The 18942-nt window shown below is 48.7% G+C and overlaps 1 protein-coding gene across 1 annotated transcript; it reads left to right on the forward strand.

Annotated features, from left to right (window-relative positions):
- The first annotated feature begins 10521 nt into the window (after nucleotides 1-10521).
- LOC110288603 (oxaloacetate tautomerase Fahd2a, mitochondrial) lies at nucleotides 10522-18898 on the forward strand. The gene is made up of 8 exons (XM_021154906.3): nucleotides 10522-10686; nucleotides 12977-13227; nucleotides 14504-14720; nucleotides 16556-16615; nucleotides 16853-17012; nucleotides 18268-18376; nucleotides 18479-18566; nucleotides 18707-18898. The coding sequence occupies exons 2-8, from the start codon at nucleotides 12983-12985 to the stop codon at nucleotides 18767-18769; spliced, it is 942 nt and encodes a 313-aa protein (XP_021010565.1). The 5' UTR covers nucleotides 10522-10686; nucleotides 12977-12982; the 3' UTR covers nucleotides 18770-18898.
- Nucleotides 18899-18942: the final 44 nt, after the last annotated feature.

Here is an 18942-nt window from a genome sequence, read left to right on the forward strand (position 1 = left end):
CAGAGAGACACATGGAGGGAGATAGGCAGAGAGACACAGGGAGAGAGAGAGACAGACAGTCAGACATAGGGAGAGAGGGAAGGGAGATGGAGAAAATGTACTGCAGAGTCAGTATTTACTTGAGCATACAACCTGACAATTGGGGTCAGGCCCTTCTGTATTCCAGAACACAGGGCTCCAAAGGCTGCTTCTGTGAACAGTGGCTCCTTTGCCTCCCTCTCCCCTCTGTCATGAGCAGCATCTTTCTTCTCCCAAAGGGTCTTCTTCATCTCTCAAGAGCACATGCCCCAGAAGAACTGACAGCTCTAACCACTTGCTCTGAATGTGCTAGTCACACATGTCATCTTGGCCCCTAGGATGCTGAGGCAGGAGGATTAATCTATGAGTTTGAGGACAGTCTGGGCTACACTGACTGCCAGGCCAGCCTGGGCTATGTAATGAGTACAATGAGAACGAAGACAGACAGAGACTGTCCTTCCTGCTCATGGTGGCTGTCCTCTGCCCATTTTCTTACCAGCCTATGGATTGGCTGCTCCTTGGGACAGGGATCAAGGCTGATCCAACCGTCTCTGGGCAGCACTCCACACAATCCCAGGAATCCCTTAATATAGCCCCAAGCCCCTAAAGGCATTTGACATATAGGGCATAGGCCCAGTGCTTCCACTCTGGAATTTTCTGATGCATGTTGGGTATAATGTCACTGAACTTCAATTTCCTTGACTGGGGGAAAAAAAACTTAATAATTTTTGATAATTGGGGCATGTCCTTTTTGAGACAGGGTTTCACTATGTAGCTCAGGATGGCCTCCCCCTCTGTGGCCTCTGAACAGATGTTTTTGTCCTTCCTGTGCACTGGCATTTCATGTATAGAAACACAATTCACACTGATAAGCCATCAGATAAAAGGACATGTGTGATGGCCTCCAATTTCCTTGGTCACTCCAAAAGCAAATGTGGGAACTGGCCTGCTAAGGTGGGACAGTCCACACCAGTCAGGCCATAGCAAGTGACCTAATACCCGTATGCCCCACCCCTTGTACCATCTGACCAAAACAGAAAGAGATTCTGACCACTGGAGACCTCATTTTAGAGGGCATTCATTTCCCAGTCTACAATCTGGTTGCGCTCCCCGTATTGACCACCAGGGGGAGACAGCACCGTTTACTGTTTCATCATCTCTGACTCAAGGTCCCAGGGGAACACATGGAAAAGAAAGTATCTGTCATTTCCTTCAAAGTCCCAAAGACATTTTCCTATTTCTGCCTCATCTTCATCGGGGTTTAAAAAAAAGCACCATGCATAGAGTGTATGAAGAAGCAATTCCATAAATGCATCCACAGGAAACCAAAGTGGGTGTTGGGGATAGGGGACCCATACTGTGTCCTCCTGTTTTATTAGCCAGGATACAGAGAACTTCTCACACACACATAACCACTTGGCCTTTTCTAATATTGGGGAAAAAACATCTTGAGAACTCCCGCCATGTCTGCCAGCAGGGCCCCTATAAGCTCCAGGAGACAGGAAGAAGACAGCGGTCTACGGGGACCTTTGGAAGAAGTGTCACTGAGCAGAGAGGTAGTTCTCACAGGACTGAGCTTCAAAGCATCTGCACCCTTCCCCTTGGAGGCAGAGTTCTTTACGCAATCTCAGGACTCTTGAGTCTGACCTTTGTTCAGTGACCTGGAACCTTCAGGAACATCAGCAGCACCAGCCTTTGCCTTCAATTCACAGAGGTCCCATGACCACCCTCAGAGGCTACACAGCCGCAGGCCAATTGCAGGGCGGTGTGCTCCTCCGCTGTCTCATCACAGCTCATCCGTTCTGCCTGGGCTTCCACATCCTTCCTACCCAGCTCTTCCTACCCTGCCTGTCATGTCGCAGTTCCTGAACCTAAGTGAAGGGGGACACTGAGCTGATGTGGGTGAGTGTGCTACAGTCTCTGCTGGACAGACACCAGAGGGCAGTGAAGGAAGTCCAAGGCTGTGTGGAGCTCTGAGGAGCACACGGGGCCACAGGTTGGGAGACCACACTTGTCAGGGATGATGCAAGAAGAACCTGCTTTTCCCAAAGAGCCATGTCTAGGCAAGAGCAGGCACCAGAGAGATGGTACTGCGGGGAAAGAGCTGGCTGTGTAAGCGTGAAGACATGGGTTCGGATCCCAGCATCCACGTAAAAAGCTGAGTGTCGTGGCGCACATGGACGACAGTGCAGGAGGATATTGAGAGCTCAGTGGCCAGCCAGAAGAGCCAATCAGTGAGATGGGGTTCAGTGAGAGATCCTGTCTCAAAAAACTAAAGCAGACTCCCAACCTTAGCCTCAGGAACTGTCACTCTATAAAAATTCATGTGGTCAGTGTGTCACTTAATCAAGTTACCTGGAAACTGTAATTTCCAACAAAATTCTAGATATTCAAAACTAACTCATAAGTATTTATTTTAAAATTCCCTCCAGTACCATGACAGCTGCTGGTTGCCGGATATTTGATCACACTGTGAATCTCAAGATTGTGTTATTTACTGGGGGGGAAAAAAAAAACTGTCTCTAGTTATGGTGTGGCTCAGCCCTTAGCACACATCTTTAATCTTTCTGGCTGGAATACAGACATACCCGTAGAACACTCCCTTAATCCCAAACAATGAAGGTAAGGTTAGTTTGTAGAAGGAAGTAACCATGTTTAAAAGTGATGTCTAATTGAGTTGCAGACAAAGTGACGAATCAGAGAAAGATTTGACAGGATAGGATATGCCCAACTCTCAGAGAGAGAGAGAGAGAGAGAGAGAGAGAGAGAGAGAGAGAGAGAGAGAGAGGAAAGGGAAGGAGACCGTTTTTTCAGGTGTGTTTTATGGAGATGGGTTGAAGAGAGAACAAACCAGACACAGGTAAAGACAGAATGAGCCAGAGAATGAGAAATCAGAAGGTTAGAACAGATTGCCAAAGTTAGTTTAAGGCCAAGCAGAGCAATTCAGGAGCAGCTAAGAGAGAAGCCAGGTTAAATTAGTCAGCTTGGAGAGGAGTTTGAGCCAGAATAGCTGAGTTGAACCAGCCAGAGCTCAGAAAGAACAAGAAAGAACAAGCTTATTCAGCAGTAAGTCTCAGAGGCTGGAAACATTCCAGGCGTAGATTAGATGGTATGGAGGTTAGAAGCTTCCAGGACAGGGACTGGGTTATCTCAGACAGAGGCAGTGAGCCTCGGAGGTGACAATTAGGGCAGGAGAGTAAAAGATGCTTTTACATCTGCCTTATCTTACGTCTTCAGCCATCATTCAGCTTCACTGCAATGTCCCAGGAAATTTATGTCCTGTTTGTAATTCACATGCCCCTCCACTATCAGAGGGCAATCTCTGAGTGTCCCGTCAGCACGTCCATGCGTGGGACCTTTAATTATATTACAATAGCTTCAGAAAAAAGGGGACACATCTTAAATGACACTTAAGACTGTCTGAATTGTCTTTGTCTTCCACTGAGGATGAACGCCTCGGAATGGAGACTGCATCACAGTTTTATAATTTATCTGTTCCTCATGCACAGCCCTAAAAGTCAGAAATGACAGGAAATGTGTGTTTCCTGATGGGTCAACTAAATCCTAGAATAATTAACTGCACCAAGATCTGACCGTCCCTCCTCTCCAGCGAAGCATCTCTGGGAAGAGAGCACTGGGATCATGCTTTCTCACAGAGGAAGGAGAAGGAGGAGGGGGGGAGGGGGGGAGGAGGAGGAGGAGGAGGAGGGGGAGGAGGAGCATAATTTAAAAATTGCAAATGTCTGTGAGGCTCAGAACTTAGGTTTCTAAAACTGCATCACTTACATCAGTGAGAGAGTTTGTCTGAATACAGATTTGTTTAATTACAGTTACAGGGGTGGTGTGTTGTGTGTGTGGTTCAGGTGCAGCATGGGAACTGTGAAGGCTGAAAGCCCTGAGTAGTTCTCACGTCACTTCTGCAGTGGCCTGAACACCGACTCATTTGATGGTGCCTGTGTGTAAAGTATGGGAAACAATATTATCCTTTCTGTGCAATCAAACATAGACCCTGCGAGTCTATTTGCCTGCAAAGGGAGAGCCTGTGGTTCACAGAGAGGACAGCAGCCACCAACACTCAGAGAGGGTGTGGTCTAGTTCCAGAGCCAGCGTGGCCAGAAGTAACCTGTGTCTGAGGAGGACCAAAATGTAAAGGAAGCTCCTTCCCATAGCCCACCCCACACTCACCCACTATCCCAGAATCTAACGAAGGACAAGTGTTGAGCAGCCCCTGCCTGATGCCCTCTTCTTGGAGGTGGTGGTACCACAAGTGGACCACACAACCCACACCTTTCTCATCTGCTGCCAGACCTGCTGAGGGTGCCAGTCTTCAGACTTGGCTCCCAGGCAATGGCTGGACACCTTTGTTGTGTCCTCTTCCGGTAACCAAACTTACTTCTCACCTGCCCCAGCCTCACATGACTCTGCTCAGGGCCTCCACTGTTCAACTCCTTTGAGCAACTATGAGCACCATGGAACTATCAATCCAAAATCCACATCTATTCTGAGGGATAAAGCTAGTCCAAGATAAAGTAATTAGCCCCTGAACCTGTAACACCGATCCCTCCACAGTACTGCTGCGTATTGAGTCGGTCTCTGTAGATGCTACTTCTTCATAATCCTCTAAGAGTGTCTCCCCTGCCCTCTAGTGGGGACAAGGAAAAGCCTCCTGACAGCGCTGCTCGTGTACTCTCCTGGATGGTTGTGATTGGCTGTGGGGTGGGCGCTTGAAGTGATTACAGCTGAGACCAGGGTAGCCCTTAGCTAGAATGCTGGGGAAGGAAGCTGTCAGTCACAGTAGTGGACAGAGCCATTTCACCATTCCACAAGTGGGAACAGATCGGGGTGGGGTGGGGTGGGGGAACAGGTCCTATCCCAGGGAGCAGGAGTGGAGGGAAGCAAAGGGGGTGCCTAACCCTCTGAGGTAAAGTTCAGACTGTATGGTAAGTGCTCTCAGTGGCTGGACTTTTTCACTTCTAAAAGCCCCTAAAAGTATTCCCAGTACCCACCCTCTGTCACAGCCTGTCGGGACTGGATGTCCAGCGCTCTTAGCTGGAAGATTTTTAACTGCTAATGCCAAGGTCAGTGTGCTTTCTAGATTCCTGTGGCCCAGCTGAAGGGGGTGGGGTGGGGGAGCCCAGCCAACTATTCTGTTTGTGGAATGCCTTGCAAGTGGGAGGGGGTCTAGGACTGCCAAGGTGTCCGAGGCATTCCCCAGAGGCAGCACACCTGAAGCTGGGGAAGGGGCAGCACTCTGCCCCCAGGGCCCAGGGAGCCTAGGCAGAGTTCCAGGGTGAGGCTGAGTTGCTCCCGGGTTGGGTCATAGACCTAGCTCTGGGGACCTGCAGAGTCAAGTCTGAAAGGCTGCTTGTTCAGTAGGCCTATCTGCCTCAGCCCCCTCTCCTGGAAGCCCAGCCCAACCCAGCCCTCCTCTCTTCTCCCTGCCCTTCCTCTCCAGTGCACAGCACACTCACAAGACATCACTTTTTCCTAGTTTTGAAAAAAAAAATCACTACAGTAAAACATACAGAAACTAAAAATAAGGCCCCCAAAGAGCAGGCCAACATTCAGCTCCCGACAGCCAACCAAGTTCGAAAGGCCTGGAGTTGCTTGCTTGGTTGACAAACTTTCCTAGCCCCGAGGAGAAGTTTCTTCTGGGTAGAGCAAATGTGGCTCAGAGGGAAGGGGTGCTGGCCTCAAGCCTCTTTCTCTGTCCACTCTCTGTTCCTGTGGATGTAGGAAAAGCAGCAAGATACTGGCTGAGCAGGAGATATCTTCACTGCAGGGCCCATCACCCCAGGTCCCACTCTAGTACACCGCTTCATTCATGGATTGCAAGAAGAGAAAACTATCTCTGGGCTTGGAATGTAGCTCCGTTGGTAGAGTGTGTGCCTAGTGTGTACAAAGTGTTTGGTCACCAGCCTGACATGAGCCCGGTGTGGCGGTGTACACCTCTGATCCCAGTGGCTGGAAGGCAGAGGCGGCACTGTTTGTGGGTTTATTTGGATATGACACCATTTGCTTCTTTTCTTCATCCCAGTTTCGTTGTATATGAAAGCTGTTGTGACCTCAGGGGACATTTTTGGCAGCACACTATTCTGGGGACCGATGCTGTCGTGAGAAAAGCAACTCTCAGTCGGCTTCTCCTGCTGTGAGGTCACAACACGGATCTCTTCTGGTCCATGGAGGGTCATCTCACACACCAAACACGCACGCAGTTTTTGCAGAAGGGAAATTGTCTGGGATATCCTCATTCAATTCAATTCAATTCAATTCAATTCAATTCAATTCAATCTAGAGATAGCACTAGACCCCAGAGGATGGGGTCTTGGTTCCTCAGAATCTCACCTAACTTCCCATGCTAATTCTGAACCCAAGCCCATTTTACTTAAGCATTGAACCAAAGGACTCTGGTTCCCCAGACCCCTCCCTGTATTTGATTAATTTCATGACTGGCTCAAAGACTTGAGAAATGCATACTACTGGCTTAACGCAAAGGATTATAAATGGTGCACTGGCCTAGGAGTGGAAGCATCGGGCCTCCCTGGCTGAGAACTGTGTGGTGTGATGGTTTGGACCAAATGAAGGGAGGGTCCTGGGTGCTTGGGGAAGGAGGGGTGATGGCCCAGGGCTTGCCAGATGCTTTGCTCTGACTGTCAGTCAGAGCAAGCAAGGCAGATCATCCATGAGGCAGCGATGGAAACTTGGAAGGTGAGGGTCTGCCCTTGTTTTGGGCAAACAAGAGCATGGGAGTCTTTCTAGTAAGCTATTTTGTGGAATACAGAAAATGGAGAGGTTTTTTTTTAATGTGTTTAAATGTGTTTGTGAGTGTGTGTGTGTGTGTGTGTGTGTGTGTGTGTGTGTGTGTGTGTGCTGGTACATGTCGAAGCAGCAAAAGGCATTAGATATCCTGGAGCTGGAGTTACAGGCAGCTGTGAACTGTCTGATGCGAGTGTGGGAACCTGAACTCCAGCCTTGCAAGATCGGCAAGAGTTCTTCATTGCTGAGTTATTTCTCCAACCCTAGGGTTACTGACCCGATTTCTAGGAGCACAGAGCAAAGGTGAGATTCAATATTGTCGATACACAGGAGAGAAATGGCAAGATGATGTGGTGGTGGTGTGTGCATGCCTTTAACCACAGCACTGGAAGTTTCAGGTAACTGGTCTCCGTGAGTCTGAGGATAGCCAGGGCAACGTGGAAAAATCGTGTCTTAAGCAAACAAGCAAGCAAACAGTTTTTGTATGAGTTTCTAATGCTGTCAGCAGTGCATACGAGGTCCTGTACTTCCCAATGCTGTGGACACTTGAGAGGGGTTTTTGGTCACTTTAGTAGGTGCACGGGGTGTCACGCTGTGACTGTGCTTTGTATTTTCATGATGATCATGTGCTTTAGTATCTTTTCCATCCTAACATTCTGGGTGTCTCTTCTGTGAAGTTATCTGTATAAATCTCTTGTCCAGTGAGCCATTCAGTGTGATTATTTTCACTTACCAACTTTTGAGCATTCTCTGTGGAGGCAGGAGGCAAGCCATTTGTCTGAGTTGTAAAGATTTCCTTCTACTCCCCATCTTAGATTTTCAGAATTTTTCTGGCCGAGGCTTAGAGGAAGGTTGGTATGAGATTGAGTTCACGCCGCCATCTCAGCTACCTCCATGGCTTCCCTTTATAATTAGGCGTAGCTTCTTTAAGCTAGGCCGAAGCCTCACTCTGGATTCCCATCTCCGACCAGGATCCTGAAGTGCCTTTGGGTGTCCCTAAGGTATGTGACCTGCAGCTTATCCAAAACCAGGTTAGTCATCCTCTCCCAAGCCCAACACCCCCACAGAAGCTGCATTTCCACGGGTGGCAGAGGCTCCATGGCTAACGAGTCAGAGTGGCATGTCCTTCCCTCTCGAGCCTCCCTCTTGTCGTGGGGGACAGCCAGTTCTTCCTCCTGAACACTCCTGGGCATTTGGCATCCCCACCATGAAGCACAGCCCATGGCTCTCATCTGTTCTACTCCTCCTCCCAGACAAGCTTCCTTGATTTAGATTTCTCAAATGCAAGCCTGGCCCTGGGACCTCGGCTGAGTTCCTTCCAAAGGCTTTGTGTGCATTTAGGTAAGGCCTGGGTGGTACTGATAGTCTGCTTGTCAGCTCTAGGGTCGCTGAAAAGACAAAAACGTCTGGGCATGTGTGTCAGGAATTATCAAGATCAAGTTAGTTAAACCCACTCTAACTTTGGGTGATGCCATGCTGTGGCCTAAGGCCCTGAACTGCAGAAAAACAAAGAAAGATGAGCACCAGCATTCATCTCTTCGCTTCTTGATTGCTACCATGGTATAGCCAGCTTTCTCTGGTGTCTGTCACCACTCTTCCCTGCATGGTGATCTATACCCTCAAATTGCGATCCAAAATGTCCCCCCTTCTTCCTTAAGTTTTATGCCGGCTGTTTTGTTACAGCAGCAAGAAAAGTATGTGGGGAATTCAAGGAGCCAGCCCTTCCTATTCTCTCTCTACACGTTTTTATATTTTTTATGTGTATGAGTGTTTTGTCTGCATGCATGCATGCACAGTACCTATATGGACCAGAGAGGGTGTCAGATATTTCAGAACTGGAGTTACAGCTCGTTGTGAGGCACCATGTAGGTCCTGAAGCTCAAACCAAGTCTTCTGAAAGAGCAGCAGGTGCTCTCAACTACTGAGCCATCTCTCCAGCCCACCTCCTCTCTTTCTGCCAGCCGTCCATGCCACCATCAACAGTACACATGAATGTCCTGGCTGAACTCTCAAGACAATCAACAACACTGAAGAAAGAAGCAAAAGTCAGTCCCTTATTGGCATGCTCTGAAGTTATTGTCCAGTTTCTAACTGTGAGGATGAAGCCTGATTTTACCTGAGAATTTGTAATCATTGATATCAGAGCTAGGAAGAATGTTGTCAACCCCACAAGCAGGCTAAGCAACCACGGAGTGATGAGCCCCAGGTTTGATGTGCAGCTCCAAGACCTAGAGCATTGCAAAATCACTTGCTCCTGTCACATCGGTTTGGTTTCATTGCGCTGTCAACCTCAGCTGACATCATGAACTATGAAGAAGCAAAACAAAATCACACAGGAAGGGAAACCCTGAGGTTCTTTTTCTAGGATGGAAAACATTGGTGTTAAAAGAAAAAAAAAAAAAAAAGCCAGGCGTGGTGGTGCACGCCTTTATTCCCAGCACTCGGGAGGCAGAGGCAGGCGGATTTCTGAGTTCGAGGCCAGCCTGGTCTACAGAGTGAGTTCCAGGACAGCCAGGGCTACACAGAGAAACCCTGTCTCAAAAAAACCAAAAAAAGAAAAGAAAAAAGCCTCACTGGAAAAAAATAAGAAAAATCTAATAAAAGCCTGTACTTCTTCCTGGGGCAATGGAAGCCTCGGATGATCTGTCTGGACCTTGATTCACCTAGGAGGCTCCTTCTCAGAGTCCCCTTTACATTTTCATAGGCCAGAGGACTCGGGGTGTGGTTGTGGAGGATGCTTCCACCCGAATGCTGCTGCCTGGACTTGCCCATCACCCCACACACACCCTTTTCCCCCTAAAATAAGGTTTGTGAAGAACAGAGTGCTGCTACAAGTAGGTGAAGTTGGTGAGCCCTGACAAGCCTAACAAGTAGACAGGCCACCATCTGTCTTCACTGTGTGCATTAAAGAAAAAATGGTGAAAAGCTGGCTAAGACTTTGCCAATGTGGTCACACTGGAAAGAAAAGAGAAAGGAAAGGGAAAAGGTTCAGTGACTCCCCAAAGTCCATCTTTGGAGTCCCGACATGAGGTTCAGGTTCTCAAATAGAAAGCAAGTGGCGTACATAACTAAGCAGTCTTGGTCAAGGTGTGGTCTTGCCGGTTATTGATCCACCATTATCTCAGTTCCAGTCTATCCCACAAGATAGTCTGACCAGTTGCCAAAACTGTGATATAGCTTACTGGGTGACAAACTCCTCCTCTAGCTGGCACACACAAGCTTCAGTCTTTTCTTTCTCCCAGCACACAAGATTCATGGGGGAAAGCCCAGTAGCTGAAGGAAGGACACAAGTGTCTTTTGCCTTCAGAATCGCTTCATACCTGCCAAGACAATTAAATAAGTGGTTGGACGCCCCCTTACTGGCTCAGGAGCCATCATGGGCAAAATCACTCCTGGCCTTTATGTTTTCTCCACGAATACAACAGATATAGACATCCCTGTCCTTGGTGAGTCAACGTTAGAGCACAAAACTACTTGTTACTGTCTACCAGACTGCTTCCTGGACAACTATGAGTAGGTGCCTGGCCCAGAAGCAGCGCCTGGCCGGAATCAGAAGCTCAAAGGTCGGATGCGCTCTCTCCGAGCCTGGGTATCCCAGGGTGACCTTGGAGCCAGCCACGGTCTCCCCAAATGCACACACTAGGCACCTGCTGGAAGTTCTGTGGCTAAAAGAAGTACCTAGCAGCAGGAGGGCGGACTTCCGGGAGGAAGCAGGTGTCCTCCTGGTGGCGACAGCTTCATGACGTCACCATATCGCGACTGCGAAGGGGCGGTCCCTATATTCCTTGGAGAAGAGTTAAGTGCTTGTAGCGGTACTGGCTGTGGCTTCTCCGCCCGCCCCTCTTGACCTGCGGCTCCGCAGGCGTCCGCTGACAGCGCAGGAAGCCGGACAAGTCCGGCTGCAGCGACCAGGTAAGCTGAGGCTAGGCCAGCGCAGAGGGAGGTGAACCGGACGTTGGGAGCCGAGTGGCTGACCTCGGTTCCCAGATCAGCAGGGTCACACGCACGGCGCGGCGCCTCAAGTTGCCCATTGCTGTGCTGTTTGCTAAGGGACCTTTGTGCTGCGAGTCATAATGATTCTTACAAAAATAACAGTGTCACCTTACCAGGTGAATTTATCTGGTGAAGCCTCGGGGCTGCTCTGTATTCTATGAGGACTGTTATAAAGAGAGAATGAAATAACCTGTGAGCGCCCGTCACAGGTTCATCATCAGCGGGGCTTAGAGTTATCAGAGAGCAGGTGTTCTGCCTTATCTCCGCGGCCATGACCATGGGCTGGTAGCAGTTAGGACCTGAGAGGAGTAGGCAGGATTGAAACTAGATTATCTTGCTTGAGAAGTATCTTACAATGTCATCTAGACATGGATTCAAATGCCAGTTTTCTTTTAGCTGTAAGACCCTTGAACCTTAGGCAAACCAAACCCCTCTTACCCTATCCAAGCCTTGGCTTGTTCATCTGTAAAATTGGACCAGCAGCACCTGCCAAGCCACCGTCAAGAGAATTATAGTAGACCTCACAAGCGAGACACAGCTTTCCCTGGGACAGTACTGTTTTAGTGTACAGTGTGACTGGTCACATATGCTGGACCAGCCTTTGGACTGTGGTATGGCGGTACTTGTGTAAAACGACAGAGCAGGAGATGGAAAGCCTTTGGTTTTCTGACCAGACTTGCAAGCTGGCACTCTGGTGATCCTGAACAGGGTAGGTTGGCTCAACCAGGTGAGGACCAAGAGCCCTGGACTGAGAGAGCTACGTCTAGCAGTCTTTCTCATCTTTAGTATAAAGACGTGTGAGTATGCATGTGCATGTGTGTGCGTGCACGTGCTGTCCACTTTAGTCTTTTTTTAGAGTTTTTCATTGGCCTGGAACTCAACAATTAGGCTAGACTGGCTGGCTAGCAAACCCCAGGAATCTATCTGTCTCCACCTACCCGGCACTGGGATTACAAGCATAGACCACTGTGTACAAACTTTTTTATGTGGGTTCTGGGGATTTAACTGATCTTCAGGCTTTCAGTGGAAACATTTTACCAGCCATGCTGTCTTCCTAGCCCCACACTGGTTTTAAAAGCAAGCTATCCAGAAGGGAGAGGACTCTGACAAGGAATGAAGACCAGACCTAAATTAAGACAAAGTAAGGGAATGAGTGAGGATATGGAGTGCAGATTAGCTGGGGAATAGCTCAAGCCAGCATGTGCCTTCCAGGCTGGCACCTGTACCATTAAAAACAAAGGCAGCATGAGAATGAAGCTTAACTTTGGATGGAGCCTGGAACTCATAACAGGCCCTGAACCTTTTCAGTGGTATCCAAGAGGTCTGGATCTGAGGAAGGAAGACATGGGCCACTTTCCAAAGTTGATATCACTAGGCTCTTCCAAGAAGTGAAAAGTCAAGTCCTTTGTACCTTCCATCTGCTCAATGGACAGAGACAGTGCAAGCCTGTGTTCCATTCACAGCAGCAACAGTGTAGGCTCAGTAGTTAAAGAGACAGACATTGCTACTGAACCCAGAGAGATAGCTGAGCAATGTGTGAGGCCAAGTATGTGGGCTCTTGGTGCCCTGAGTCTCCCTGTTCACCAGCAGCAGAAACTGGTACCTACTAGAGGTGATGGAGGGTAGCTCCTAAGCCAAGCTGGCAGGCGTTCTAGCTTGAGCATGTGAGCAGAAGAAAGTGTTTAACTCAGAAGGCAACAGGACCAAGTATTTTTAAAAGTTGCATGAGGCAGCTGGGAAGCCATTTCTAGCAATAGCCATTTGCCTAACTTGGGGCTGAATCCTAGTCCTGCACACTTTAGCCTTCCCCAGTGAAGGGGGACATCCTCTAAAAGCTAGAGATAGCAGCCTGGCCATCTTCATAACATCATCTCAACATCTGAGGCCTGTGTACATCAGTCGCTCATATCTGTTACCCCACATGCAAGTCGGCAGGTCCGAGTTAGCCTGCTGTGTTTCCCACTTGCCTGCAGTGGTGGGAACTTTCAGGAAACACTGGTTGAGGCAAGGCTTGGATCCCCGGAGCTAGCTTAAAGCCTGGCCTAGTCATCTGTACTCTGGCTTTTTGAAGTATGACAGGGTGAAATGACCTGTGCAAGCACTTCCCAAGTGGCATGCTGGGACTGCTTGCTGGGGCAAAGGAGTGAAGGGATCTTCATGATGGTTCTATAGTCCTTCTGTCTCCTGTGGCTTGCTTCTTTCCTTCTAGGCTTTGATGCTGGGCTTTGGTAGGAGGAGGCTGTTCTCAGCTCTGCTGCAGGTTCAGAAGAGGCCCTGTCAACACTCCAGAAACATGAGACTGGTACAGTTCCAGGCACCTCACCTGGAAGTGCCTCACCTGGGCCTGGAGTCAGGGGTTGGTGGGGGAGTTGTAGACTTAAATGCTTTTGACTCGACACTCCCCAAGACAATGGTGCAGTTTCTGGAGCAAGGAGAGACCACCCTTTCAGTGGCAAGAAGGTAAGTAAGCAGGCAGTCTTGCCCTAGTTCCCTCCTTCCTCCCATCCCCCTCTCCTACCCCGAGAATCAGAACCAGAAGGTAGCTAGCTCCCCTGCAAAGGAGCAGGGGATCCCACTGTCTGTCTTTCATTTGTCCTTTTAGTAAAGAGCTAATAGAAATATAAATCTTTGCATTTTTGAAACAGGGTCTTGCTCTGTAGCCCAGGCAGGCTTTGAACTGGAGAGCCTTCTGCCTTAACCCCTTGAATGCTGGGACTGAATTAGAGGTGTATACGGCCATACCTTATAAAGCAACACTTTCAATTTAAAGAGAGGGAAACTGAGGTTCAGAGGAGGTGATTAATTTATTTGATTGTGTAGTCAGGACCTTACCTCATTATATTGCCTGTCAAGAGGCTAAGTCCCTCCCACTGGAGGAGCCTGGCACAAGGCCCTAAAGAACCCTCTTGGGAAGATGTGGGCGTGGTTTAGATCATTGAAGAAAGAGATTCCTCAAGTTTGTGCTACATTAACTGGGAGTGACCCTGCAGCCAGTCATGGAATAATCCGTCTAAAGGGTCAAGCAGTAGTTTAGAAGCCATTTATTTAAGAAGGCATTTTCACTCAGCAGAGCGGCAGAAATAGAAATGTTTGACAGCACAGTGACCCAGAGCACTGTGACCCCAAATGGTCATTTTCTTAAACGTTAGAAACCACTTCCTTTCCTGTTATTAGGAACCCAGTATGTGTTGACAGTGTAGAATAGCAGCCATAAGGAGGAGGATGCCATTAATCCCCGTACTCAGGAGGCAAAGGCATGTGAATCTCTTGAGTTCAAGGCCAGCCTGGTCTACAATGAGTTCCAGGCTACATAGAGAAAACAAAGTAGGGGTGGGGGAGGACTTTGTGTTCTAGTGTAAAATGCATAACATACTCTATCATTCATATACAAAACCATGAGATGAGAAGGGTGTTCCACTGCAGCTGGTATGAGCTATGCAGGACACAGGAGTTGTCTCCAGGGAGGGACACGGTGACTTAGAAGAGGTGAGGGAGACCTTTCCACTCACTCCCGAGTGTACCCTTCACATGTGCAACAATTACCCAAGTGGGGACGAAATGAGCACTTGATGAATACCACCATGTTTGCTATAAAAGGACTGAGTCCTTTACACTGATAGGTGAAAGATCTAGAAAATGCAAAAAGCAAAAGTCATAACTGCTGAGGGATCTCCCCAGCCTGCTCTGGAATTCCCGACCTGGTCCAGCTAGCCCTTCTCCTGCTTGATCACTACAGAGCCCTGGCTACCCAGCTGCCTGTCATCCCTCGGTCACAGGTGACCTTCTTGGCCCCTGTCACCCGGCCAGACAAGGTGATATGTGTGGGCTTGAATTATGCAGACCACTGCCAAGAACAGAATGTGCGGGTGCCCAAGTACCCCATCATCTTCAGCAAGTTCTCCAGCGCTATTGTGGGGCCCTATGATGCGATCGTCCTCCCACCAGAGAGCAAGGTTAGTGCTCCTCACCACCCAGGTCTCTGGGCTCCAGCATAGGCGTCGTTGCCTTAGAGCAGTGGTTCTCACTCTTCCTAGTGCTGCAACACTTTAATATATGGTTGTAGTGACCTCCAGCCAGAACATTATTTGGTTGCTGCTTATTTTGCTGTTATAAATTGTAAATATCCGCTGATATGCAAGATTATCCTATATGTAACCCCTGTGGTGGTGGTGGTGGTGGTGGTGGTGGTGACCCAAGGGTTGAAAACAGTTGTCTTAAGGGAACCTGTCACTCAGTAATATACATACTAGAGAAGATTGTACTGTACTAATACAGCCTCAGGCATAGGTGACAGGAGGAATTAACTTTCATCTTTCCCAAATACAAAAGTAATTTTCTACAATGAAAGTATATTAATACTCTAGATAAAGCCACCAGCATCCCTGCTGGGCACACTTGGTATGTACATTTTGCTTCGCATTCTCCCAGTGGTGCTTGTTCAGCTGTGTCTCTGCCACAAGTGCACCTTGTCCAGATTCCTTCAAGAACATCTCTCATCCCACTCAGACTTCTCCCTAACACGTTTGAGGTTGCTACATGGTTTCCTTTCCTGACAGTTTGTGAAGAACTATTTCCTCAGAGTGCCCTGTGCTCAGTTCTGCCTTCTTTCTCTGTGATGAGACTCAGCTGAGGCAGTTTTCTGAGGCATCCGGCACAGGAATGACCTGTTTCCCACAGCAGCCTGTCAGGAGGCTCCCACGCCAGGGTTGTCAAGTGTGACCGTTTGTTTACTCTCTGCCATGACTGCCCGTGAGGCTGGAGTGAGTGAGGACCCTGGAGCTGGAGTTACACACAATGTGAGCACCTGATGTGGGTGCTAGGAAACAAACCTGGGTCCTAAAGAGAGTCTCTTTGGTCTCTAGTTTGTGGTGTTCTCCCCACCCCCACACTATGGACTCTCACCGTCTACCTTGTTTAGGCAGGCAGGGTCTCCTGTTTTTGTGCATACCCCAGGCTGGCTGGTTCCTAAGCTGTGACTGTCTCTGCTGGGATTGCAGATGTGTGCTGCTGCATCCAGCTTTTGGATCTGGGTCATCAGCTTCTGTGGCCAGCACCTTCCCCTGCCCCACCACCTCCTGTCCTTCCCTCTGTGCTTTTAGGATTAACTTGGAGTTCTCATTTTTCCTTACTCAGCAGTTGCCAGTGGACCCATCCTGCAGACTTCCATTCCCTTTTGAATACATCTTTACTTTCTGGCCTTCACTGAAGGCTCCTTTGTGCTTTCTCCTGCATGAGTCGGCCATTTCCCTGAGGAGCCTTCTTCCTTTAGTGGCATGGGCAGCCCAGGCTAGCACCCCGGTTCAGGTGAACTTCTGCCAGTCTCATCATCATGAGAGACAGCCAGGGAAGAGTGCATTGTAAGTTCCTTCTGGTTGCATTCTGCTCTCTTGCGGAGCCTGGCATTGGCTGACATTTTGTAGCCATGTGCATTTCTTGTGAGTTCTGTGGCCTATTGTGGCTTAAGCCCCTTAAATACATTTATTCCAGTATCTCAGTCTTATTTAAATGAGTAAATGCATTATAGTACATACAGTGTCAGGTACACAGTAGTTACACATTTCTCAGTGTTTACTGGCCTCACTCTTCACTGCAGGTGTCAGGAGTGAGTGTAAATTCAGTTCCCCAGACATGTGTTCATCTCCTAGTCACTTCCAGTGGTGCTGCTTACCACTGCCCAGAGCTTATGGTCTGCAAGCCATGCCCACATGTCGTTCCCTTCACCCTGGTTCTAGAAGTTGAGGTCTACCTCACAGCCTCTGCAGCTCACCTGTCCTCTCCCACTTTGCAGGAAGTTGACTGGGAGGTGGAGATGGCCGTGGTCATTGGGAAGAAAGGCAAACACATCAAGGTGAGGTGGAAGGGGGCCCCAGACCAGGGAGGAGCAGCAGTCCCAGATCCCGCCTCTGCTAGTCCTGACCATACCCCCCACACTGGTGCTGTTCTACACTGGAACACATTGGGCTTTCACACACCACCTTTAGCTACCCTTGGTGCTAATGTGTGATAATGGCTTTGAGATTCTTTGTTTTAGAGGTTGTGTTACCTGTGATGTAACCTTATCTGGCCAAATCTCCTGCCCCAATAGGCCACAGATGTCATGGCTCACGTGGCTGGCTTCACTGTGGCTCATGATGTGAGTGCTCGGGACTGGCAAATGAGAAATGGAAAGCAGTGGTTACTGGGAAAAACTTTTGATACTTTCTGCCCCCTGGGCCCTGCCTTGGTTACCAAGGATACCATAGCAGGTAGGTCACTGGTCTTTGCCGATTATGCCCTCCCATGTGCAATACCTTTGAGTGTCAGGACAAAACAGTGCTTCAGCAAGGACTCTGGTTACAGCTATCCACAGAGCTGCAGTGTCACTGCTGTTCCCAGCCTCAGCTATGAACCAGCTCTCAGTACAACTTCCTTCCATGAGCCTCTTAGAGGGAACACAGCTGCAACTGCTGTGAAACTACATCCATAGCGTGAACTACAGCCAACACTGCACGTGGGAGAAGGGGCTTCCTCCACCCACCTCCATCTGGAATAGTCCTTAGGCTGGAAGGAGTAAGCCTGTTCAGCATGCTGGAGAATGGCCATGATGAAACCTGTTCATTTGTGCAAGGGAGTCGGAGCACCACATCCTCTATGCATGCATCCACGGGGTCTGTCATGGCTCGTGGGTGAGCCCCTCAAGATAGCAGTGCCTCAGAAGCTGTATTCCAGCTGCTGTCAGGTGGGATGGATAGCTTGGGTAACCCCATTATCTGCTGCTCTGTGTCTGTCACTTTGGAGATACTGAGTCATTTTAGATCTACAATTACCAGCCTCTGCTGTGGATTGATGCCTGTTTTTTCCTATTTTATTTTTCTATTATTTTTATTTTACTGTGAAATATGTTAAATATGTAGAGAATTAGTGTAATTCATAACTAAATGAATGTACTATTTTTTTTAAAGTTTTATGTGAGTACTCTGTCTTCAGACATACCAGAAGAGGGCATCAGATCCCATTATAGATGGTTGTGAGCCACCATGTGTATGTTGAGAATTGAACTCAGGATCCCTGGAAGAGCAGCCATTGCTACTGAACCATCGCTCTAGCCCCCTGAATGTACTCTTTTTAAAACACTATTTTTGTATACGCATATGTGCACACCATGGCCCATGGATGGAAGTCAGAGGTCAATTTGCAAGAGTTGATTCTCTTCCTGGGTTCATATAGGTCCCAGGAATAAAACTCAGGCCCCAAGGCTTGGCAGTAAGTGACTACCTGTGACCCATCTTGCCTGGCCTGCATGCCCATTTCTTAAAGGCAAATCAGCTGTTTTCTCCCTGTTTGGAGACTACAGGAGACTACTCCTTTCCTCCCTTGATGCAGGAATTCAGGGGACCAGTCTTTACAGGAAGTCCCAGGGTAAAGTGCTAATCAGGCTGGGCAGACATGCTCCCTAAGTTTCCTTTCTTTTAGGGCTGGGGGTTGGGCATAGATAATCCCAGTGTTGACTTTGAATTCCAGATCCACACAATTTAAAGATCTGCTGTCGAGTGAATGGAGAGGTAGTCCAGAGCAGCAACACCAACCAGATGGTGTTCAAGACTGAAGATCTGATAGCCTGGGTCTCCCAGTAAGTGGATGGAACCTGTCAGAGCCAGCCCCACCCGCTGGCACACCTGGGAACTAAGCTCACTCTCAGCCGACTGTCTAACTTGACCCTCTGCACCCCTAGGTTTGTCACTCTTTACCCAGGGGACCTCCTCCTGACTGGGACGCCTCCAGGTGTTGGCATGTTTAGGAAGCCTCCTGTCTTCCTCAAGGTAAGTTAGTTTAGAAGAGGAAATGGTGGAAAGATGAGAGCTAGGCGGCCTGTAAAGCTTGAAGCAACCTGGGGGCTTTAAGGGGAAAGAGCGTGTTCAGGAGCCAAAGGCTAAAAGCCTTGTGGCCTACTGTATTACAGAAGGGTGATGAAGTCCAGTGTGAGATTGAAGAACTTGGTGTCATCATCAACAAGGTGGTGTGATGGTGTCCCTGTTAGCACTGGACTTGACACAAGGCGGGACTTCTGCTCCCACCCAGCTAACTGCTGGCCCTGTCTACTTGAGGCTGCTCTTAGGTAGGCCTTGGAAATAAATTTTCTCTCAGAGTTGCAGTTTAGCTTCTACTGTCTTTTTAGTCACACAGCCACACACTTCT

The sequence above is a fragment of the Mus caroli genome, unplaced genomic scaffold (genome assembly GCF_978045245.1).
Source record: "Mus caroli unplaced genomic scaffold, Mus_caroli_1 scaffold_2, whole genome shotgun sequence".
Classification (NCBI taxonomy): domain Eukaryota; kingdom Metazoa; phylum Chordata; class Mammalia; order Rodentia; family Muridae; genus Mus; species Mus caroli.

Coding starts and splice junctions, on each gene's coding strand:
- LOC110288603 (XM_021154906.3), top strand. CDS start 12,983: ATGCTGGGCTTTGGTAGGAGGAGGCTGTTCTCAGCTCTGCTGCAGGTT. Junction 14,721..16,555: donor TCCTCCCACCAGAGAGCAAG/GTTAGTGCTCCT, acceptor CCCACTTTGCAG/GAAGTTGACTGGGAGGTGGA. Junction 16,616..16,852: donor AGAAAGGCAAACACATCAAG/GTGAGGTGGAAG, acceptor CTGCCCCAATAG/GCCACAGATGTCATGGCTCA.